Source organism: Lathyrus oleraceus, chromosome 4, assembly GCF_024323335.1.
Source record: "Lathyrus oleraceus cultivar Zhongwan6 chromosome 4, CAAS_Psat_ZW6_1.0, whole genome shotgun sequence".
In the NCBI taxonomy this organism is placed as follows: domain Eukaryota; kingdom Viridiplantae; phylum Streptophyta; class Magnoliopsida; order Fabales; family Fabaceae; genus Lathyrus; species Lathyrus oleraceus.
Genome location: NC_066582.1, coordinates 98,825,854 through 98,846,214, shown reverse-complemented (window position 1 = coordinate 98,846,214; position 20,361 = coordinate 98,825,854). Strand labels below are relative to the sequence as shown.

The 20,361-nt window shown below is 35.9% G+C and overlaps 2 protein-coding genes across 3 annotated transcripts; both read right to left on the bottom strand.

The window, feature by feature from the left end:
- Positions 1–445: 445 nt before the first annotated feature.
- Positions 446–1,232, bottom strand: LOC127073672 (eukaryotic translation initiation factor 5A-3). Its single transcript, XM_051014851.1, has 3 exons — positions 1,018–1,232; positions 786–908; positions 446–669 (listed from the first exon to the last, which is right to left on the bottom strand). The coding sequence occupies exons 1-3, from the start codon at positions 1,141–1,143 to the stop codon at positions 652–654; spliced, it is 267 nt and encodes an 88-aa protein (XP_050870808.1). The 5' UTR covers positions 1,144–1,232; the 3' UTR covers positions 446–651.
- An 8,808-nt stretch (positions 1,233–10,040) lies between these two features.
- Positions 10,041–14,914, bottom strand: LOC127073671 (phospholipid-transporting ATPase 10). 2 transcript variants are annotated; one of them, XM_051014850.1, is made up of 9 exons: positions 14,766–14,914; positions 14,107–14,568; positions 12,669–14,017; positions 12,090–12,566; positions 11,889–11,997; positions 11,440–11,775; positions 11,245–11,343; positions 10,939–11,130; positions 10,041–10,846 (listed from the first exon to the last, which is right to left on the bottom strand). In XM_051014850.1, the coding sequence occupies exons 2-9, from the start codon at positions 14,500–14,502 to the stop codon at positions 10,178–10,180; spliced, it is 3,627 nt and encodes a 1,208-aa protein (XP_050870807.1). In that variant the 5' UTR covers positions 14,503–14,568; positions 14,766–14,914; the 3' UTR covers positions 10,041–10,177. The 2 variants fall into 2 exon arrangements, with proteins under 2 accessions (XP_050870807.1, XP_050870806.1); XM_051014849.1 differs by having other exon boundaries at positions 14,762–14,913.
- Positions 14,915–20,361: the final 5,447 nt, after the last annotated feature.

Genomic DNA, 20,361 nt, shown 5'->3' with positions numbered 1-20,361 from the left:
TACAAGATTTTGAATTTTGGTTATTGCTTTTGTTGGTTAATCATTTGTTTTAATTTTAATTTATTGTAAAATTATAAGGTGTACATGTACCATTTTGGCTTTACAAATGATGTAAATAATGGATATTTTTGTTGGTTTTAATCACTAAAAGCAAAATTCGCAAGAAAATTTGAAGGAAAAGTTTTCCTACGGATTTTGACTTTATGAACTAAAACCAACACAAAAAATGAGATATAGGGACTCAGAAAAAAAATTACAAAGATCAAAATCAAAAACTCACTAACTTAAATGAAACAAAAGTATATTTAAGTCAAAATTAAATCTAAAATTCGATTCGATTGCAACAATTTTTAACATCCAAATACATTTAATAATATTCAATTTTATAAATATTTTAATATTTTAATTTATAATTTAAATAAGTTTAGATCTTAAAACCCCCTAATAAAAATAGCCTCATTTATTAAAATAAAAGTCACCGTGCAAGAGAGGAAAAACAATTAAAACAAGTACCAATAATATACACACACGATTCAATCCACTCGTTCATAGAGCTATTGATGATATACACACAGAAGAAAAATTCACAATCACCATAGTAGAAACAACAAAGTTGCAACAATTGAGGCTACTTCTTAAGTCCAATATGATTCAGACGACGTGGGGAACCTAACCAAAAACAAAATCAAATAATTAACATATGAAAATATGATTAGAGTAGAAGAGTGTTATATAAATAAATAAATAAATGAAAAATGAAAAATTAATATAAATAAATTCCACACATCACAGTTGTGGGAAAAAGGCACAATATCCTCAAGCTTCTCTGCAGTGACCATATCAATCCCAACAAAGTGACACTTAGCATGACCATGCTTTCCCGTTTTTGAAGTTGCTACTTCAATAACCTAATCACATCAATCTTATTTTTTTAGCAAATCAAACATACTTTACTACACTTAATCAAATAAATTATTAATTATTCAAGAACACTTAAATGAAACGATAAGTGAGAACCTTGCATGGACGTCCCTTGATGAGGACGTAACCGTTTTTGCGGATGGAACCGGCTTGTTGAGTATAAGTTTTGAAGGCTCCGGCGTCATCGGCCATGAACTCAAATTGTTGGGCTACTTCTGCCATAGTTTTTTGATTCAAAGAAGAGTGGTGGTGCTAAAGGACATAGAATAGATAGGTTTTTATTCTTTGGTTTCAACCTAATTAACTGATTAATTATGTTTTAGAAAAGATTAACAAATGCATTATTTAGTCACGTTTTCCTTAATGGCGGGCTCTTGGATTATAGGACATGTAGATAGATACCTTCTGCCATGTGAAAACCCAACCACCTCTAATATTTTATTTGGTGCCCAATACTTTTGATTATCTCTTCTTTTATGGAATCTTTTTTTAATTTAAGGTTAAACATCATCATTAATATTATTATTTTAAGTAAGACGCTAAATGATTCCATTTTTTAAATTTTATTTCTTATATTCACTCATTATCCATTATTACTTTACTTTTTCTTTTATTTCAATTCTCCTCTAGTCACTTATTTTGAGCATGTTTTCTAAACACATAAAGTAGTGTATGAGAGAGTTGAACCCTATCTTATATTTGGCTCAAACATTGATTTAGATATAATGATTTCTTTTAAAAGATGATTTTGCTCAAATATGTTTTCTTCACCCCCTACCCTTTTTTGCGTAACCAAACCACGGCTCTTAGTTTGCGTTTGTGTTTATATTTTCTCTCATGTTATTAGCAGTTTTAAGATTTTCTATCCACATTGATAAATCTCCTCTCATGTTATTAGCAGTTTTAAGATTTTCTATCCACATTGATAAATCTCAAATATGATGTTTACATCTTAGTAAATGACAAGTATAATATATGTTTAACATTGAAAAACATCTAACAAGTTTAAGTAGTGTTTAAACGTGTCACCGATGACTCTTGATCAACATATCAATTTCATTATCTAAAGTATTAATATTTTAAAATAATATTTGTTCATATGCAAGTAACTTTATCATATTGTAAAACCTCACATCAATATATTTGACCTAGCATGATAGACTTGATTATTTGTCAAATAAATAACTCTTTGACTATCATGATGCAACTAAATCCATAAGATCTCTTTGGAATCTCCTGTTGGTGTAAGCCCCTAGAGGCCAATACTTTTGGTACTTGTATCGAATTATTTATTAATAATAAAAAGACTTTTTTCTTTATTATTTATTTAATAAAGTCCCTAGAATAATTAGTCCGTTTAATGTATCAAGTGTGACTTAATCATGAGATCCTATTAAACATAAAGACACTATTCTTAAAGTATCTGTAGTCGAGCTTTGTTATGAAGTGGGATAACATTAGAGCATTAAGACTATTATGTATATAGACTGATGATCACATCTCATGGATCTTGGATAAGGAGTTATCAAGTCTTAAACATAGGTATGAATATTATGAGTAATATTTATACTGGATTGACCCGTTATGAGAATACTATATAGAATGTTATGCAAAGTGTCAAAAGTTATTCTCATGGTGATAGTGGTGTATATCACCCTTCGACCTGAAACCACTATGGACCCTAGATGTAGAGTTGAGTGCTTTATTGCTGATCAAACATTATCCATAACTAGATGACCATAAAGACAGGTGATGGGTACTCCACGAAGCATGCTGGGGGACATGAGTGACCTAGATGGAATTTGCTCATCATGCGTAACAGGATAAATATCTAAGGGCCCAATATTAAACTGGACAAGGATGACACGGTCTATGCCTTGTGTTCAATATAGACATAAGGGCAAAAGGGTAATTGTACACACAAGTATTATCACAAAATGGGATTTGTTAGATCACATGATATTTTCGTGCCTTGGGTAGCAGTGATGTGTTACTAGATACCGCTCATTGTTTATTATGTTAAATACGTGATTTAATATAATTGTCAATGTCGCGAAAACCTACAGAGCAAAATTTAAAATAAAACAAAGAAAACACAAACACATCATTAGTTACTCATCCTAGGCTACAAGTCTTCTTCGGTTAAGTTTGCGTCGATAGGTACTAATCTTACACACTAAGGATATCGTAGGAACACTAATCCACAATTGTGCAGTCATAAACCTCCTGAATACACAAATAAACTCGAATCATGTTATTATGTTAAAGCCTAACTTACTCATCCTTCTTTTTGCTCTTTTTCATTCAGGCGCAATCACATTAAGCCCGTTATCTCCACACACCCATAGCAAGGTGATCGGTTAGTGACTCTGATCCTTTTTGCACGGGATTCTAGTACTTACGTGGCATAACCCTTTGCTTACTCAGTTGTAGTTGCGGGGGATCGGACCGTAATCCTCCCTACCAATTTCAGCATCAGAAACCGCTGAACCAACTGACAACGAGTCTTATCTTCAATTTTTTTTGAAGGTTCTACATTCGTTGGGTTAAGTGACCGGGTGAGGGTCACCAAACTTAGAAGGTGCATTCCCTTTTCTTTTTCTTTTTTTTTCTTTTTTGGAACACTCATTTATATTCATCGGCTTCCCTGCGTAGAGTGTGTGTGAGATGGTGCTGACTGCTGAAATAAACTACTCAAGAGCTGTCAGAGAATGAGAATTTAAGGCTAAAACATAATAAGAATTCGAATCAATTTCCATATGCAGGAGACTTACGGTGTTAAGACGATACCGATCTTGTGAATTTTTCCCAAGTCTCCGCAAACTAATCTCAAATTAGTCAGTCTATAGCCTAAAACTTTCAAGAAGATGCATTTTTTTTATTTTTTATGACTGAAAACAAACAAAACACTAACAAAAACAAGGAAAACAAACGAAACAAACGATTTTCCTCCCCCACACTTAAAATAAGCATTGCCCTCAATGAAAAGACATTACTAATAAAGTAGAGAGAAGGAAAGAAAGACTCCCTGATTAAGTTGCAGGGTAGTTAGGTGCTTCCAAAGAAAGCTCCTCCATGCTGACATCTTCAGTCATTGAACTTTCATGGAATAGCTTCAAGCGCTGCCCATTGACTTTGAAAGTCTTGTTAGTACCTGCACTTTTTTATTTCTACTGCACCATAAGGGAAAACATTAGTAATAAGAAAAGGGTCAATCCATTTGGATCGAAGTTTCCCAGCCATAAGCTTAAGGCGGGAGTTAAACAGTAAAACCTGTTGGCCCACAGGAAATTCCTTCCTAGAAATCATTTTATCATGGAAGTGCTTAGTTTTCTCTTTATAAATCCTAGAGCTTTCATAAGCCTCTAGTCTAAGCTCTTCCAGCTATTGTAATTGGAGTTTTCTTTCAATACCTGCTTGTTGCATCTCCAAATTACAACTTTTCACCGCCCAATAAGCATAGTGTTCTATCTCAACAGGAAAATGACATGCCTTACCAAAAACAAGTCGATAAGGATACATCCCAATGGGTGTCTTGAAAGCTCTTCTTTGGTCCCAAAGTGCGTTTTCTAGACGACGGCTCCAGTCCTTCCTGTTTGGCTGCACCATTTTCTCTAAAACCTGTTTGATCTCCCTGTTTGAGATCTCAGCTTGCCCATTAGTTTGTGGGTGATATGCAGTAGAGACTCTGTGCACAACTCCATACTTCCGGAGCAAAGCTTCCATGGTGCGATTACAGAAATGAGTGCCTTGGTCACTTATGATAGCTCGTGGTATTCCAAACCTGCAAAAGATATTAGACCTGACAAAATCTGCAACAACTCTAGAATCATTAGTCCTAGTGGGGATAACTTCCACCCACTTTGAAACATAATCAACAGCAAGCAAAATGTAAAGAAAACCAAATGATACAGGAAAGGGACCTATGAAGTCGATTCCCCATACATCAAATACCTCACAGAAAAGCATAGGTTGCTGAGGCATTTCACTCTTGCGAGTGATGTTTGTACCTGCTATCTGGCGCTCTTTACAAGTGCGGTAAGTCTCATAAGCATCCTTAAAAACAGTTGGCCAATAGAAACCTGAATCAAGGACTTTTCTTGCAGTCCTTTGCAGACCAAAGTGTCCGCCGACTTGAGATGCATGAGAAAATTTCAAAATGGATTCAATCTCATAGTCGGGGACACATCTCCTAATTACCTGATGACTACCAAACTTCCAAAGATATGGATCATCCCAAACATAATATTTGGCATCACTCTTGAGTTTGTGAATCTGTGATCTAGATGCACCTATAGGAAAAACACCAGCAACAAGAAAATTAACAATGTCAGCAAACCAAGGTGTAATCCCATGCAAAAGAAAAAGTTGCTCATCAGGAAAGTCATCCTGAATAGGAAAAGGATTTGCGTCTCTCTCTATCATGCTCAAGTGGTCAGCCATTAAGTTCTCAGCTCCACTTTTGTCTTTAATCTCTACATTAAATTCTTGGAGCAACAACATCCACCGAATCAATCTCGGTTTTGCATCCGACTTCTTTAGCAAGTACTTTAATGCTGCATGGTCAGTAAAAACAACAACCTTGGAACCTAGCAAATATGATCTGAATTTATCAAGAGCAAAAACAATAGCTAGCGGTTCTTTTTCAGTGGTAGTGTAATTTGACTGTGCAGAATCTAAAGTTCTAGAAGCATAGTAAACAACATGGGCAACCCTATCAACCCTTTGTGCAAGGACAACCCCAACAACATAATTAGACGCATCACACATATTCTCAAAAGGGAGGGTCCAGTCCGGTGGCTTGATTATATGAGCGGAGGTCAATGCTTTCTTCAAGAAGTCAAACGCTTGTTTGCATTTGTCATCAAAGTTGAAAGTGACATCATTCTTCAACAAGTTTGACAGCGGAAGAGCTATCTTGCTGAAATCCTTGATGAAACGCCTGTAAAAACCTGCATGACCAAGAAAAGAACGAATCTCGCGAACACAAGAAGGGTAAGGCAGTGTAGAAATCACATCTATTTTAGCAGGGTCAATATAAATTCCATTTTCTGAAATTATGTGACCCAATACAATTCCCTGATCAACCATAAAGTGGCATTTTTCATAATTTAAAACGAGATCAGTTTCGATGCATCTTTCCAAAATCAAGCTTAAACTGCTCAAGCATGCATCAAAAGAGGAACCATAGACAGTAAAATCGTCCATAAAGACTTCCATGCAATTTTCAATGAAATCAGAAAAAAATGCTAATCATGCATCGCTGGAAAGTGCCAGGAGCATTGCAAAGACCAAAAGGCATCCTCCTGTAAGCAAAAGTACCTAAGGGACAAGTAAAAGTGGTCTTCTCTTGATCTTCAAGTGCAATATGAATCTGAAAGTAACCTGAAAAACCATCAAGAAAACAGTAATGTGATTTACCAGCAAGCCGTTCAAGCATTTGGTCAATGAACGGTAAAGGAAAGTGATCCTTTCTCGTAGCCCGGTTCAATCTCCTGTAATCAATACAAACTCTCCAGTTGTTCTGAACTCTAGTGGGAACAAGTTCATTCTTTTCATTTTTTACCACTGTGAGTCCTGATTTCTTAGGTACAACCTGCACTGGGCTTACCCATTTACTGTCAGAGATAGGATAAATGACACCTGCTTGCAAGAGTTTGGTTACCTTCTTCTTCACAACATCAAAAATTAAAGGATTAAGCCTCCTTTGGGGCTGCCTGATTGTTTTCGCTCCGTCCTCAAGTAATATCCTGTGCATGCACATCGACGGACTAATACCTGGGAGGTCGGCTAATGCCCACCCGATTGCCTTCTTGTGCTTCTTTAAAACTTACAAAAGCTTGTCTTCCTGATCGAAATCAAGGTTAGAAGAAATAATAACAGAGAGTTTTTCATTAGTCTCCAAATAAGCGTATTTCAGGTTTTCAGGGAGCTGTTTCAGCTCTAAAGACGGGGGTTGCTCGATGGATGGAATGCTTGGGGAAGCCGGGATGTCAAGAGCATCAACTGCAAAAACAGCTTCATCGGCAACAACTTCACCTGTAGGAAATGTATCAGGCTGCAAGACAACATCAATCTCAGCACACACAACACAAAGGTTAGTGTCAGTACAATCAACACATGAGTAAATATCATCGAAACCAGATAAAGATGGAAAATCAAGTGAAAATAAATCAGAACAAGTGTCCTCAACCAGCTCAGATATCAATTCCATATGAAAAACTGAATGCTCTTCCAAGGGGTGTTTCATGGCATCGAAAATGTTAAATTTTGCAACAATGTCACCAAATTCCATGGACATGGTTCCATCGTCAACATCAATTTTTGTCTTCGCCATTTTCATGAACGGTCTACCTAAAATGATGGGAGCTCTGCTTGTCTTAGTCTCTCCTTCCATGTCCAGAATGTAAAAATATGCAGGAAAAATTAAATCGTTAACTTGGACAAGGACATCTTCCACTGCGCCAGTCGGGCGTGCATTGCTCCTGTTCGCCAGTTGGACGATCAAACTTGTATGCTGCAAAGGAACAAGATTAAGGTTATTATAAATAGAAGTAGGCATAACATTAATGTCCGCTCCCAAATCAAGCATGCAATTCTCGAATTTACTATCCCCGATGGTACAAGGGACAGTAAAAGTTCCCAGATCCGTCTGCTTTTGTGGCAAGAGCTGAGTGATGGCTGAAACAATTTTTTCGCCTGTATCTTTTTCAGATGAAGGCTTGGGCTGAATAAAAGCAGAAATATTTCTTCCCAAGTTAACTCTCTCACTTCCTTTAATCCTCCTCTTATTTGTACACAAATCCTTCAGAAACTTTGCATACTTAAGAACCTGTTTAATTACATCAAGAAGCGGAATATTTACCGCAACTTTTCTAAAAACATCCAATATCTCTCTTTCCTTATCTCCCTCCTCAATTCTTTTATTTTTCAGAACTCTATGTGGGAAGGGGACTGATGGCATATACTCCTTTTCTTTAATTTTTCAGCTGAAACATGTTCAGATGGAGTATGTTCAGATTCAGATGTTACCTCAATAATTTTTTTATTTTTTCCAAGGGCTGTTTCTGTAACCTTTCCAGATCTCAACGAAATCGCACTCACATTAGCATTAGAATCCTTTGGATTGACAACTGTTTGGGCTGGAAGCTGGTTCGACCCTTGGGCTTGCATGTTATTTATTTGAGTAGCAAGTTGTCCCATTTGCGTGTTCAAGGTCTGAATGCGCTACTATCTATTAGGCTGAATTCTAGCAATCTTTTTTCAGTGGAGAGTTTTCCATTAAGCATTATCCATAGAGTAAATTTAGCTCTATGTCTTTCATTATTTCTACACATTATTTTTCTCCACTCCACTTGTTCCTTAGTACCTCTAAGTTCTTTATATATAACAAAAAAATTGAATTTTCTGTTATCTTCTACATCAGCCCAATAGTCGGTGTCATACCCTAAATTTTTCACTCGCATCAGTATAGTATAATCGTTTCATCTCATCATGCATTTCATCAGTCAAAAGCATCCATCAAAATTTAGATAGAAAGTCAGAAGTTCTTACATTTTATCTGGTCTTGATGACATTCGTTCAATCATCTGTTGATTAAGAAGTCAAAAGACTTGATTTCTTAGTCTGAGTGCCTCGTCCATTTCATTGTATCATGTTTCAGAGGTTCAGAGGGTGATAATTAAGAGTACTATCGTCATCCGAATCTTTATAGATTTTAATTATGACTGAAAATTAAAAACAAAGGGTCCAAGAGTGATTACGTTGTCTTTTCGTTATCTCGAAACCCTATGATGGGTTTCTCGTCCTTTAGATCTTCCTTTTCATTATCTGTCTTTGAAGCATTTCTCTTCGCAAATCTATTTACTGCCTTCTCGAGGCAAGACAATCCTTTGGTAATAGAGGAGACAATGGGAGATACCAACGTGCCAAAGGTAGAAATTGGCACAACGACTCCAATCGCAAGATTGGCGTTATAGTCAAGAAAACTATTGGTGATCAAATTTATTGATAAAGCGGTCGCGACAATGCTGTGTAAATGGTCTAATGAATTTGACATGGAAAATCGTGAGAGTGTCAAATGATGATTTCCACATACAGTATCATTATTCCAGTATGGAACAAAAGATTGATGATGCATGGTTACATAGCTCTCTAATGCCATAATGTTGATTTCTGATATAGTTGAGTGAGGATTTGTTTGCAAGATGTGAATGAAAAGTACTTTTTATGTAGATGAATTTATATACGAAAAACTGTTAAAATGTTAAGAGTCCCACATCGGACAATATATGGCCTGAACATGAGTTTATAAGTGGGGGCAGCCCTCACTCTACCAACCGGTTTTGTAGGGTTGAGTTAGGCCCAACCACATTTCTTAACATGGTATCAGAGCCCCGTTTAAGATCCAGTGGGCCACCTACTATGGTTTCCGCTATCGGGCCACCCACCATTTATCTCCACGCTCCAGATGTCCAGTCCTGGGCGTGAGGGGGTGTGTTAAGAGTCCCACATCGGACAATATATGGCCTAAACATGAGTTTATAAGTGGGGACAACCCTCACTCTACCAACCGGTTTTGTAGGGTTGAGTTAGGCCCAACCACATTTCTTAACAAAATGAATCTCAGTTGACGCAACACAAAACGTGAAAGATTGTTGGATTGGATCCAACGACCGATGATAAACAAGTAGTTCAGATATGACGTGCCGCCTCTTTACGAGTGTCCACCGATCCATCTTTCTATTGCAAAAATACTCTGAATCGGTTATTAACCAATTAATTTCTTATAGAGGATTAACAAATCTATTATTTAGTCACATTTTCCTTGATTGGCAGGCCGCTGGAGTGGGGTATACCCTTTCATTTTTTATTTAGATTTCCTCCATTAGAGGACATGTATTGATACCTTCTTTTCTCCCATGTGAAAAACCAACCACCTCTAGTATCTTATTTCATTAAGTGCGCTATAAACCATCATGAATTTTATTATTTTAACTAACCACGCTAAATGATTCCATTTCCTTTTCTTTTTATATTTACTTATCTCATCCATTATCACTTCACCTTTTCTTTTATCCATTCACCCCAATAATGCTCTTTTTTGACAAGTTTTAATATTACTGTATTTTAAAGATTGATTTCAAAAAGAATAATCCTCACGTACACATATCTACACATGAAAGAACTTTATCTTAACCTATGAAAAGAATGTACAACAAATAAATAAATAAAACAAAACAAAATTGATATCTTGTTATTGATTGTCTCCTGATTTCCCATCCAACGGTACCAACGATATTTCGGACCTTCTAGAAGCTTCAAACCGTCTAGAAGCTTCCAAACGAGCCGTGAAACCAACTGTCGTATGTCTTATCGATCTCTGTCTCACCATGTCACAGAACTCAGGATCATTCACTTGTCCGTCTTTCCTTATCCATTGTATCATTTGATGATACACCGGAAAGAACCGGAGTTGAATCGTCGAGTACGCGAAATACGGAAGCAATGCAGCAACAAGAACAAGGAAAGTTACAACCCAATAAGATGGTGATGGTGCACATGCTTCAATGAAGACGTTATATGCAGTTGTGGATATTGAAGGGTCTATAGCTCCATAGGCCATGAGGAAAATGTACCACATGAAAATGCTTCCCCATATGAAAATATGTTGGATGTATGTGAAGTAGGTTATGGATAATGCCATTTGGCAATTCACAACCCATACAACACATGTGTACAATGTGGTGCCAAGAATTTGTAAGTCAGCAACTTCGCCGCCTTCGCGAAAGGATTGATGCTCCATCGCGCGGATGCAGAAGAAGAAAATAATCGCGGAACTTGCTACTCCGTTTAACGCCCAACCGGAGATTCGTTTCCAGCTGAATAGTACGTTTTGCACACCTTCTTGGTAGAGTAATGGAAACTGAAATTTGAATGAAAATTTTCGTGAGAAGAGAACGATGATTTTGAACTAGTTTTCATCGCGCGAAAGTAATGAGTTTGTTGAGGTTTTACCTTGAGACATAATTTGGAGGAGACATCTTGATCGAATACTCCTAAAGCAATAACAGGAAGTGAAGTGAAGAATACATTGTAAAATGACATGAACCAATCATTGTATGCAGGTTGGCCTGAGAATGAGGTATACATCTCGTAGAAGAACAAAGTGAAGCCGAAAGTGATATTCTTGTAGAAGAAGTAACAAATCTGCGAAACAGAAAGTGAATTTTGTCAAAAAAACCAATAATAGTATTGATCGAATGGAGAATCTTATAATGTTTGTGTTGTATAACATAAGTGAAGACATGACAAGATTGTTACCATTGATGAAATTCTTCTGTAACACCAATGTCCGTGCACGAGAAGTAAGCGTTCTAGAAATCGAAATTGAGCGATCGCGATATCACTTGACATAACTGCCTAAAAAGTTCAAAAGAAGCTGAGTTAGAATTTGAAAGACAAAAAAGGTAAGTGGAAAAACAAAGAATATCGGTTTTAATATTGCGGATTTTTTACCTGCATTCCTTCGACACCGCTGATACCGATTCCAATATCCGCTTCTTGTAGCATACCAACATCATTTGCTCCATCTCCAATAGCTAGAGTTGTGCTACCAGGTCTCATTTTAACCAATCTAGTAACAAGTGCTTTTTGCTTTGGAGACGAACGACAGCATATAACAGACGCGCAGCCAATCGCAAGTTCAAGAAACAAGTTCTTTACATCGTCTTCTAACGCATGAGCAAGAGACTTTCCGTCGATGATCAGAGCCAATGCCTCGGAGTTATTGTCTGACGAAGAAAGTAACGCCTTTGCCTCCGTTATTTGACGAACAACACTTGCCTTAATTGCCTGAACAATCATTAAGATTCAATCAAAATCAAAATCAATTTTATTGGAAGAAACCAAACCAACAATTAAGAAGATTCTAGTGCATGTTGATAGGATCAAAGTGAAGGCTTTACCGCTTCAGAAGCCGATTTGTCCTCCATTTTCTCGAGCAATTTATTTTCAGGAGTATCTGAATTAATTACAATTTGTTTCATTCCTTGTCTAAGCAAACTACAAGCATATCTACAATCACATGAAAATCATCAAATTAGTAACATATCGTTTTTTCGCAAATACGCAATATCAAAATTTATACATATAATATTAAAACTTACCCGATATTAATTGCTGTTTCCATTTTATCACCTGTCAAAACCCATAGCTTAATCCCAGCCTGTGCTAGTTTGTCAATGCATTCAGGAACCCCGTCTTGTAGTTTATCCTCGACTGCGGTAGCACCGAGAAGAATCAAATCCTTCTCGATGTTTTGCAATATATCCTCTACAATCTGCTCCTGATCTGCACTCACTAAGTTTTTAGCATCTGTCAACTCTTTGTTAAACTGATTATACTCTTCCTCGTCGAGTTCACGATACGCGAGTATCAATGTCCTTAAACCAGAATCGGCATACTCGTTAATGTGATACTTTGTTTGCTCTTCAAACTCTCTTCCATTCTTTGCAAGTAGTTCAAACATGATACTGTCAGCACCTTTGCTAAGTAGTAGTAGTTTCCCATTGTAGTCTCTTACGATCACGGACATCCGCTTCCGTGCACTCGTAAACTCTAATACATTCAAAAGGTTATAAGACCTGAAAAAATGAAAATCAAATGATGCTTTTAGTACATAACTCATGTTTCATTTGCAGCTATGAAAAAGTTAAGCTTTTCACAAACAAGAACAATAACCATACCTCTCTGATTTCACGTTCGATTCGAGGTCTAATTCATGAACTGAAATAGCTGCATTTGTTCTTTCGTAAAATTCAAATCCGAATTCTCTGGCTGCTACGACAAAAGCAGCCTCGTCCGGCGATTCAGCTTCGTACGAAATGTTACCGGTTGCTTCATCGACTTCGGGTATCGCGGTATGACATACAGCCAAAACCTTTATGAAATTCTGAATCACATTAGCATTAGGCTGTCTCACCCAATTACCATTCATGATCCTTTCATCCATGAAGTTAAACCCTTTAATCTTCGACTTCGATTTAGCAGCCTTAGCAGCGTTCTCGTCTTTCAACTTCCGGCCGAAATAGGAATCTTTTCTCTTCGATAAAGCTCGCTCGACTTCCGTAAATCCTCTTCCGTAAGCAACTCCACCAATAGAACACTTGATAAACTCCATAGAATTGCAAGTCAGTGTTCCTGTTTTATCAGAAAGTATGGTATCAACTTGACCGAGTTCTTCGTTCAAATTCGACGTACGAGCATGCGCTGGCTTATCCGTTTCCTCGTAATACATGTTCAAATCCTGGTTGATGAAAATGCTTTGAAGAACCTTCACAACTTCAATCGAAACATACAACGAAATCGGAATAAAGTAACCGTACAACATCAACGCTGTCAAGAAATGAAGAATCGCTGCAAGAACTGCTCTATCAGGATCATAGAAAACTTCAGTATCATCAGGCCTAAGGTACCATCTCTTCATTCTTCCGTTTTTCATATCCTGCTTCGTCCAAATCCCGAAGAAAATCGAACCGATGAAAGAAACCAAAATCAGCACAAAGAACAAACAGTAGATAACCTTATCCATTCTCTTCTCGATCTTGCTTCTCTTCGACGGAGGCTCTGTAGAATTCTGCATAACCTTGGTATCGTGGCCGGTAAAAATCACAACACCATAGATAAAATCAGTGTTCTTCAACTTAGAGTCTCTAAGAAGTAACTGCTGAGGTGAAAGTGGAAATTGTTGATCCTCACCAACCTCCAAACTTCCTACAAACGAATACAAATTCGCATTCGGATCCTCGCACCGTATCACAGCCTTGAAATCTCGAAAACTCGAGTCTTCTAACAAATTCGAAGTTCCTTCTAATGCTTGTTTTAGTTTAAGATTCGTCTCTCCGTCGAGATTCATCGTATCGACATAGCAAATCGAGTCATCATAGTTCGACGCAAGAAGTATAAGATCAGCAGGAAAATACTCATCTTTCTCAACTTTCACTATATCTCCAACTCTCAAATCTCTCCATTTAGAATAATCAAAAACACCACCACCACCATGAACCTTCACTTTTCTGTTATTCATCTCTATATCCTAATCAATCAAATCATAAAAACTACATCAATTTCCAAAACTCAAATGCTTAAATCTGAAATATTCATTAGGAAAAACAAAAGCAGTACCTGTTTTTTCCGCTGAAAATCTTCAATGAACTCTTTAGCCATAGTAGCAGCAACAACAACTAGAAGAGGAATAACATTGCTGACAGCAGAATAAGGAGCAACAGGAGAGAAAGACAAGACAGCAACAACCAAGAAGTAAAAATTTGCAACTCTTCTGAATTGTTCGAACAAAGATTTAGGTAGAAAAGTTGCCAAAGTATACTTGGTAGTTCTAACGTAATTATCGCCGTAATTATAAATACTAGACATGGCACGTTCTGCATCATTGCAATAAACTTTCCTAGAGAAACCAGGTCCTCCTATCAGTGAATGTTCGTCTTGTTCCAACGATGCTTTACCGCATGTAAATGCATGGATCTTGCTGAAATGATGTCTCCTTCTCCTTCCACCAGCCATAATTACAACTTTCAATTAAACCAAATCTGAAATGTTGTGGAGAAAACTTGTCTCACAAAGATAAAGCTGAGATTGAAGCAAACCAATAAGAATATAAGAATACGAACAAATAAAAAAACCAAACAAGTTTTACTTTATACAAACAATAAAAGAATCGTGTTTTTGTTTTTGTACAAGAATGATGTTTTAAAAGATGAAAGATTATGAAGATATAAAGAAGAGAGAGAGAGTTGAAAGATGAGACATGAAATAGAGCAACCTACGACTTATTGTTGTTGTTGTTTGATTGAGTTAAAGGTTGTGTCATCCCGGTTTGACCAGTGGTGGCTAACAATAAGAGACTTTTCAACTTTGAAATGGAACTTTCTCTCTCTTTTTCCTACACAAGCCATGACTTGGTTACAAATACGCCAATTTTTTTTTCAATAAACTATAATATTATTATCATATCATGATTCATCATTGATGTCACTTTTTTCTTTAAAGATGAATGAGAAAGTTTAATATCAAATAAGAAAAAATCATTGAGGACTTTAAAAAAGAAAGTACCGGCTAATAATAAAAACAACTGAAAACAATAAAACAGGCAATAAAGAAAGTTAGAGCCACACAAAATTTAGCGGAAAATAGAAATATACAGAAGAAAAATAAAAATGTACAGAAGGAAAACGACTAGAAACACCTACTATTCCAAAACAATCAATTTTTGGTAAACTCTGTAGTTGTTAAATTTAGTTGAATATCGATATTTTAAATAAAATATATTTAAATTTTAAATATTTTAAAAAGAATGTTATAAAAAAGAGACAAGTCATTTGATAAATGGATGATGAATTGGTACTAAATTAAATTTTAGGATAATTAGGTGTTCATTTAAAGTTTTATTGTAAAAAAACTTGAAGTTTGAATTTTTTTATGACAAAGATTAAAATAAGTTTAGGATATTTCAACGCTTCTAGAAAACAAGATATGGTTGTTTATTTCCTTTTTCTATAATAAGATATGAATTAAATGAATTTGGAAAAAAAAAACGGTAAGAAAATAAAACTTTTTTTGCACAAACTTTTAAGAGTTAAATAATTGACAATCAAATTTTTATTATTTTTAGTAAATTGATTTATTTCTTTTTGACTAAAATTAAATAGTTTTAACTTTAGATATGCATCCTTTGAAACATTGTTTACTTAAATAGAAGTAATATTACTAAATGTTTACAAGTTTTCACCAATGTGTTTTTTTATGAAGTAACATGATAAAAAAATGTAAGAAAATCTGCGAGGGTATCATTGTTAATCCATTATTAGGGTATGTGAATGCAAATAAAAAATCATCTTGTGAGGAAGATAAGTTGGAGGATATGAGCATTAAAAAGGTTAAAGATAGAGAAGAGGTATGTATGTATTTATCTATCAACAGGTAACGAATAATAAAAAATTGAATATGGAAACGGCGTAACTAAGGAAGACTTGTGTGTTATCATACAAAGCAATGGTGATTGGAGAAAACTCAAATGAAAAGGAGGATGTGGGGATAAATTAGGGAAGGAATATGGGAGGTTAAAAGACTATAGGAAGGTTTAAGGATTGACGAAAAGAAATATGGAGAGTATGATTGTCCAAAAATCATACTATCAAATATGGAGGAAACGCGGATTGCTAAACCTTGAAAAAAAGTGATAGTCAAAATATTGGGAAGAGGAATAGGATATAAGGCACATATGTGTCTGGGCTAGGAATACTACCTTGTTACATTTACAAGCAAAGAAGATCATGATTTTGGCTTATGGAGGGTCCATGGCTAATTTATGGCCATTATCTCTCGGTAAGGGAATGAAGTGTGAACTTTTGTCCATCAAGAGATGCTATTGAGGAACTCGTAGTGTGGATCGGAATATCAGGTCTTTCCATTGAGTACTATGATAATAGAGTTCTTGCGTTTATTGGAGATCATATTGGTAAAACTGGAAAAGTTGATAAAAACACTTTTACTAGAGAAAGAGGCGTATATACTCGACTTTTTATTCAAGTGGATCTGAATAAGTCTTTGCTTGCAATGTCTTCCATCAAAGGAAGACATTACAAGGTAGAGTATGAGGGATTACATATCTCATGTCTCGGTTGTGGAAGGTACGGATACCATGCTGAAGTTTGTAGAGAGAAGAAGGCAGTCACATTGGTGGAAGATGAAGAGAAGGAATAAACCAGCAAAGGAGATATTAACAATGGAAGCAAGAAGTTGATGGAAACGCTAGGACATTGGTCGATTATCCAAAAGACAAGGAAGACTATGCATAGCAAGCAAGTTACTAGTAAGGATTGGCAAGTAGATCACGCAAATAGCACGCTAGTGAAGCACGCTACAATCAATGCTAGAGCGCAGCAAATGGGATCGAGATTCATTGCACTTGAAGAGGGATTAATTTGAGTTATTGATAATAATGATGGTAATGTAATTATGGAAAGCGAGAAGAATAACGTTAATGAAGATACATATAGTTTGACGGACAAAAAGGAAGAAGAAAAATCAAATGGCCCAATAAAAATGAAACAAGTGGAGAAGGAAGTATAAAAAATCAAAAGGAAAATAAAGAAGGTCAAATTAAGAAAAAGAATGAGAGATTAGTAGTAGTCTCACGTGACATCCAAAAAGTTCATAGAGGGGTTGCATATGGGACAGGTGGTGCGGAAGTGGAGAAATTACTTGGGGAATGGGTTGTCTCTCAATGAAGGGATGAGTTATGGGGGAAATTTCAATGAGGTTGAACGATTCCGACCCAATAGGAGTAATAATCTAAACCAATTGGACCCAAAAGCAATCTGAGTCCAAGGATCCATAGGAGTGGACAACACATAATATACTTCCCCAATCGCAATTTCATACTAAAATACTTCTAGGTTTGAAGATGAAAAAGGGAATGAGGTGGGTCGAAACGAGGAAGATGAAGGCAAATAGGATGAAGAGGATAACTCTGATATGAGGCTGGTGGAGGAGATTCCGAGTGTGAGGCAAGGGGTTCCAAATCTCAATTAATATTTTTAATGATAAAAAACCATTGTAAATTTGTGCTTTGGAATTTTTGCAGAGCCGATAATCAAACTTTCAGTCGAGTTTGTAAATGTTATATGTGTAACACCCCAATTTTAGTAATTATTTCTTATATTATTATTATTATATTTTATTTTATTTATTTGGAGTGTTAATTAATTAATTGGTTGTTAGGTAGTATAATAATCGATTATATTAATTAATTTGGGGTGTTAATTAATTATTTAGTTGATATGAGATATAATGAATAATTGAATTAATTAACTTAGTGTGCATATTAAGTTGGTTTAATTTATTTGAACTAATTAGAGATATTTAAATATTAGGTCTTATTGGGCCTATTAATTAAATTAGAGGTATCATGCTTTAAGCCCAAATAGAATACTAGTATATAAGAGGTGAGGAGAGTGAGAATTAGGATTCATTTGATCATTTAAAGGAAATAGAGAAAGAGAAGAGGAAAAGTAAGGAGAAGAGGGGAAGAACAAGAGAGAAGCTAGAGTTTCCAGAAAATTGAAGAGGTAAGGGGGAGAATCCTTATTATTATGGGTTAGTATAATTTGGGCAATGGGTAGAAATAGGTTTACGTTGAAATCCCTAATTTGCATGGTTTTGGAATTGTTAGGTCTTGATGAGTATTCTCGATTTGTAGTGATTTGATTGTGTTAAAACTGTAAACTAATGTTATATACTTAGAGTATTATATGAGTCATAATTTTCTGAACGTTTGGCTTTTTACGGAATCGAAATCGGAGGTCTGAAAGTCCTCCAACGATAAAAAACGCAGAAAATTCTGCATTCTGTTTTATGTTAATCGGTTACCCACCGAGCGTTAACCGGTTACTTGCTTGAAAATCTGCGCAGGAAGTTGATTCTGTTTTATGTTAACCGGTTACCCACCGAGCGTTAACCGGTTACTTGCTTAAAAATCTGCACAAGAAGTTGATTCTGTTTTACGTTAACCGGTTACCCACCGAGCGTTAACCGGTTACTTGCTCTGTTTTGTGTTAACCGGTTACCCACCGAGCGTTAACTAGTTACCACTGTTGAAAAATGAAAAATCGAGATTTTAAAAGTTGTATTCATTGTGAAATGAAATCTAAGCGTGTGTATTTGATAATTAGCCTATATTTGTGAATGATATATTGTTATGAATGTGTATATGTACCATTGGTGGATAATTCATAAAGTTGAATTATGATTATATGTGGAATGATTAAGATGGTAATGATGATCTTAATTGCATATTATGTGAATGGTGTGTTTCTTATGAATGTGTATATGTATCATTGGTGGATAATTCATAGAGTTGAATTATGGTGATATGTGGAATGTTAAGATGGTAGAGATGATCTTAATAGCATATGTTGTTGGTATTTGTACATTCATTCATGGCATGGTCGGCTTCATGGTAGAAGCGGTGAAACTGTGGGTTCACATAGACGTTGATCCTTAATTGGAAATAGGTGTAGCATACGTTGATCCTTGAATGGAAATAGGCGTAGCATACGTTGATCCTTAATTGAAAATAGGCGTAGTAGACGTAGCATACGTTGATCCTTAATTGGAAATAGGCGCAGTAGACGTTGATCCTTAATTGGAAATAGACGTAGTGGCTTCGATATTGTCCGGATCGGAAGCGTGGCTTGGATTCTAGATATTGAATCGGAAAGCGGTGAAACGTTGGGTTCACATTACGGTACCACACGCATAGAGTCACATGTCTTGCATTGAGTCACATTAGAGTTATGTGATAATTGAGTGTATGCATTATTGTGATTGCGATGTGTGTATGAGATATGGTAATTGAATTTGGTGATGTTTGGACACATAATTTGGCAAAATATGTGATTATGTGATAATTGTAGTTATGTGTATATTTGAGAATATAATATTGGATTTGAATATTATACTTCTGAGTTTTATGTGTGCTTGAAACATGTGGAATAAATGTTGGTTAATATTATTTACATGGTTATATGAAGTGTGATGAATTCCGTTAATTATTGATTTAATCATTGTGCTTTATTATAATTCTTCATAATGATTTGAATTCTCACCCTTCTGTTGAAATGATGCTTTACACGGCATCGTGCAGATACTCCAGAGTAGTATTGCTGAAGTAAGTGGACGGTAGCTCACTCGAGATTAGCCGGAGAGTTTCCGTATTTTAGTTGAAGACTAGGTAATGAGTCAATGCTCTGGTCATGTAACACTGGGTAGATTAGTAGTATTCGACTCATATCTTATTTGGATTTGCATTATGTTATTACTTGTTTTATTTTATCTTGAGGTGATTATTGAGAGATGATCATGGTGTGGGACATGGATCATTTTATGAAATACATGAGTATTCATTATTTTCCGCTGCGAACGCATATTCTTGAATATTCATGGTAATTGAAATGTGTTATATAAAATGACCAGGTGTATTGTATATTGATGATGAACGATGTTGGTTTTTGAAAGCTTTTAGTTTTTGAAAACGTCGATGTGACGCTCTTTTGTTTATATGCGTGCTTATTTACTCTGATTATATGTTAAGTATTTTGGGGTAGAAAAAGGGGTGTTACATTAGTGGTATCAGAGCAGGTCGGTTCGTCCGGCCAGGTTGTTTAGTTATGTTTGTTCCCTAGTATGCGACATGTGTGTGAGAACACTGTCGATGCTTGTTTTTTTTTTCCATTGGCAGGTTGGGAATGAAGTAAGTGGGGGAGAAGCGTCTGCTTATCTTGGATGTTCCAATTGTATCGAGCATGGACATTATGTTGTTGCATGCGAGAGTGCAGTGTTGGCTAGTTAACCTGTTTTGAG

Excerpts from the sequence above, each read along its gene's own strand:
- LOC127073672 (XM_051014851.1), bottom strand. The coding sequence starts at position 1,143 with ATGGCAGAAGTAGCCCAACAATTTGAGTTCATGGCCGATGACGCCGGA. Across the intron at positions 909-1,017 it reads TCAAGGGACGTCCATGCAAG|GTTATTGAAGTAGCAACTTC; the intron begins GTTCTCACTTAT and ends TGATGTGATTAG.
- LOC127073671 (XM_051014850.1), bottom strand. The coding sequence starts at position 14,502 with ATGGCTGGTGGAAGGAGAAGGAGACATCATTTCAGCAAGATCCATGCA. Across the intron at positions 11,998-12,089 it reads GAAACAGCAATTAATATCGG|ATATGCTTGTAGTTTGCTTA; the intron begins GTAAGTTTTAAT and ends ATGTGATTGTAG. Across the intron at positions 11,776-11,888 it reads ACAAATCGGCTTCTGAAGCG|GCAATTAAGGCAAGTGTTGT; the intron begins GTAAAGCCTTCA and ends ATGATTGTTCAG.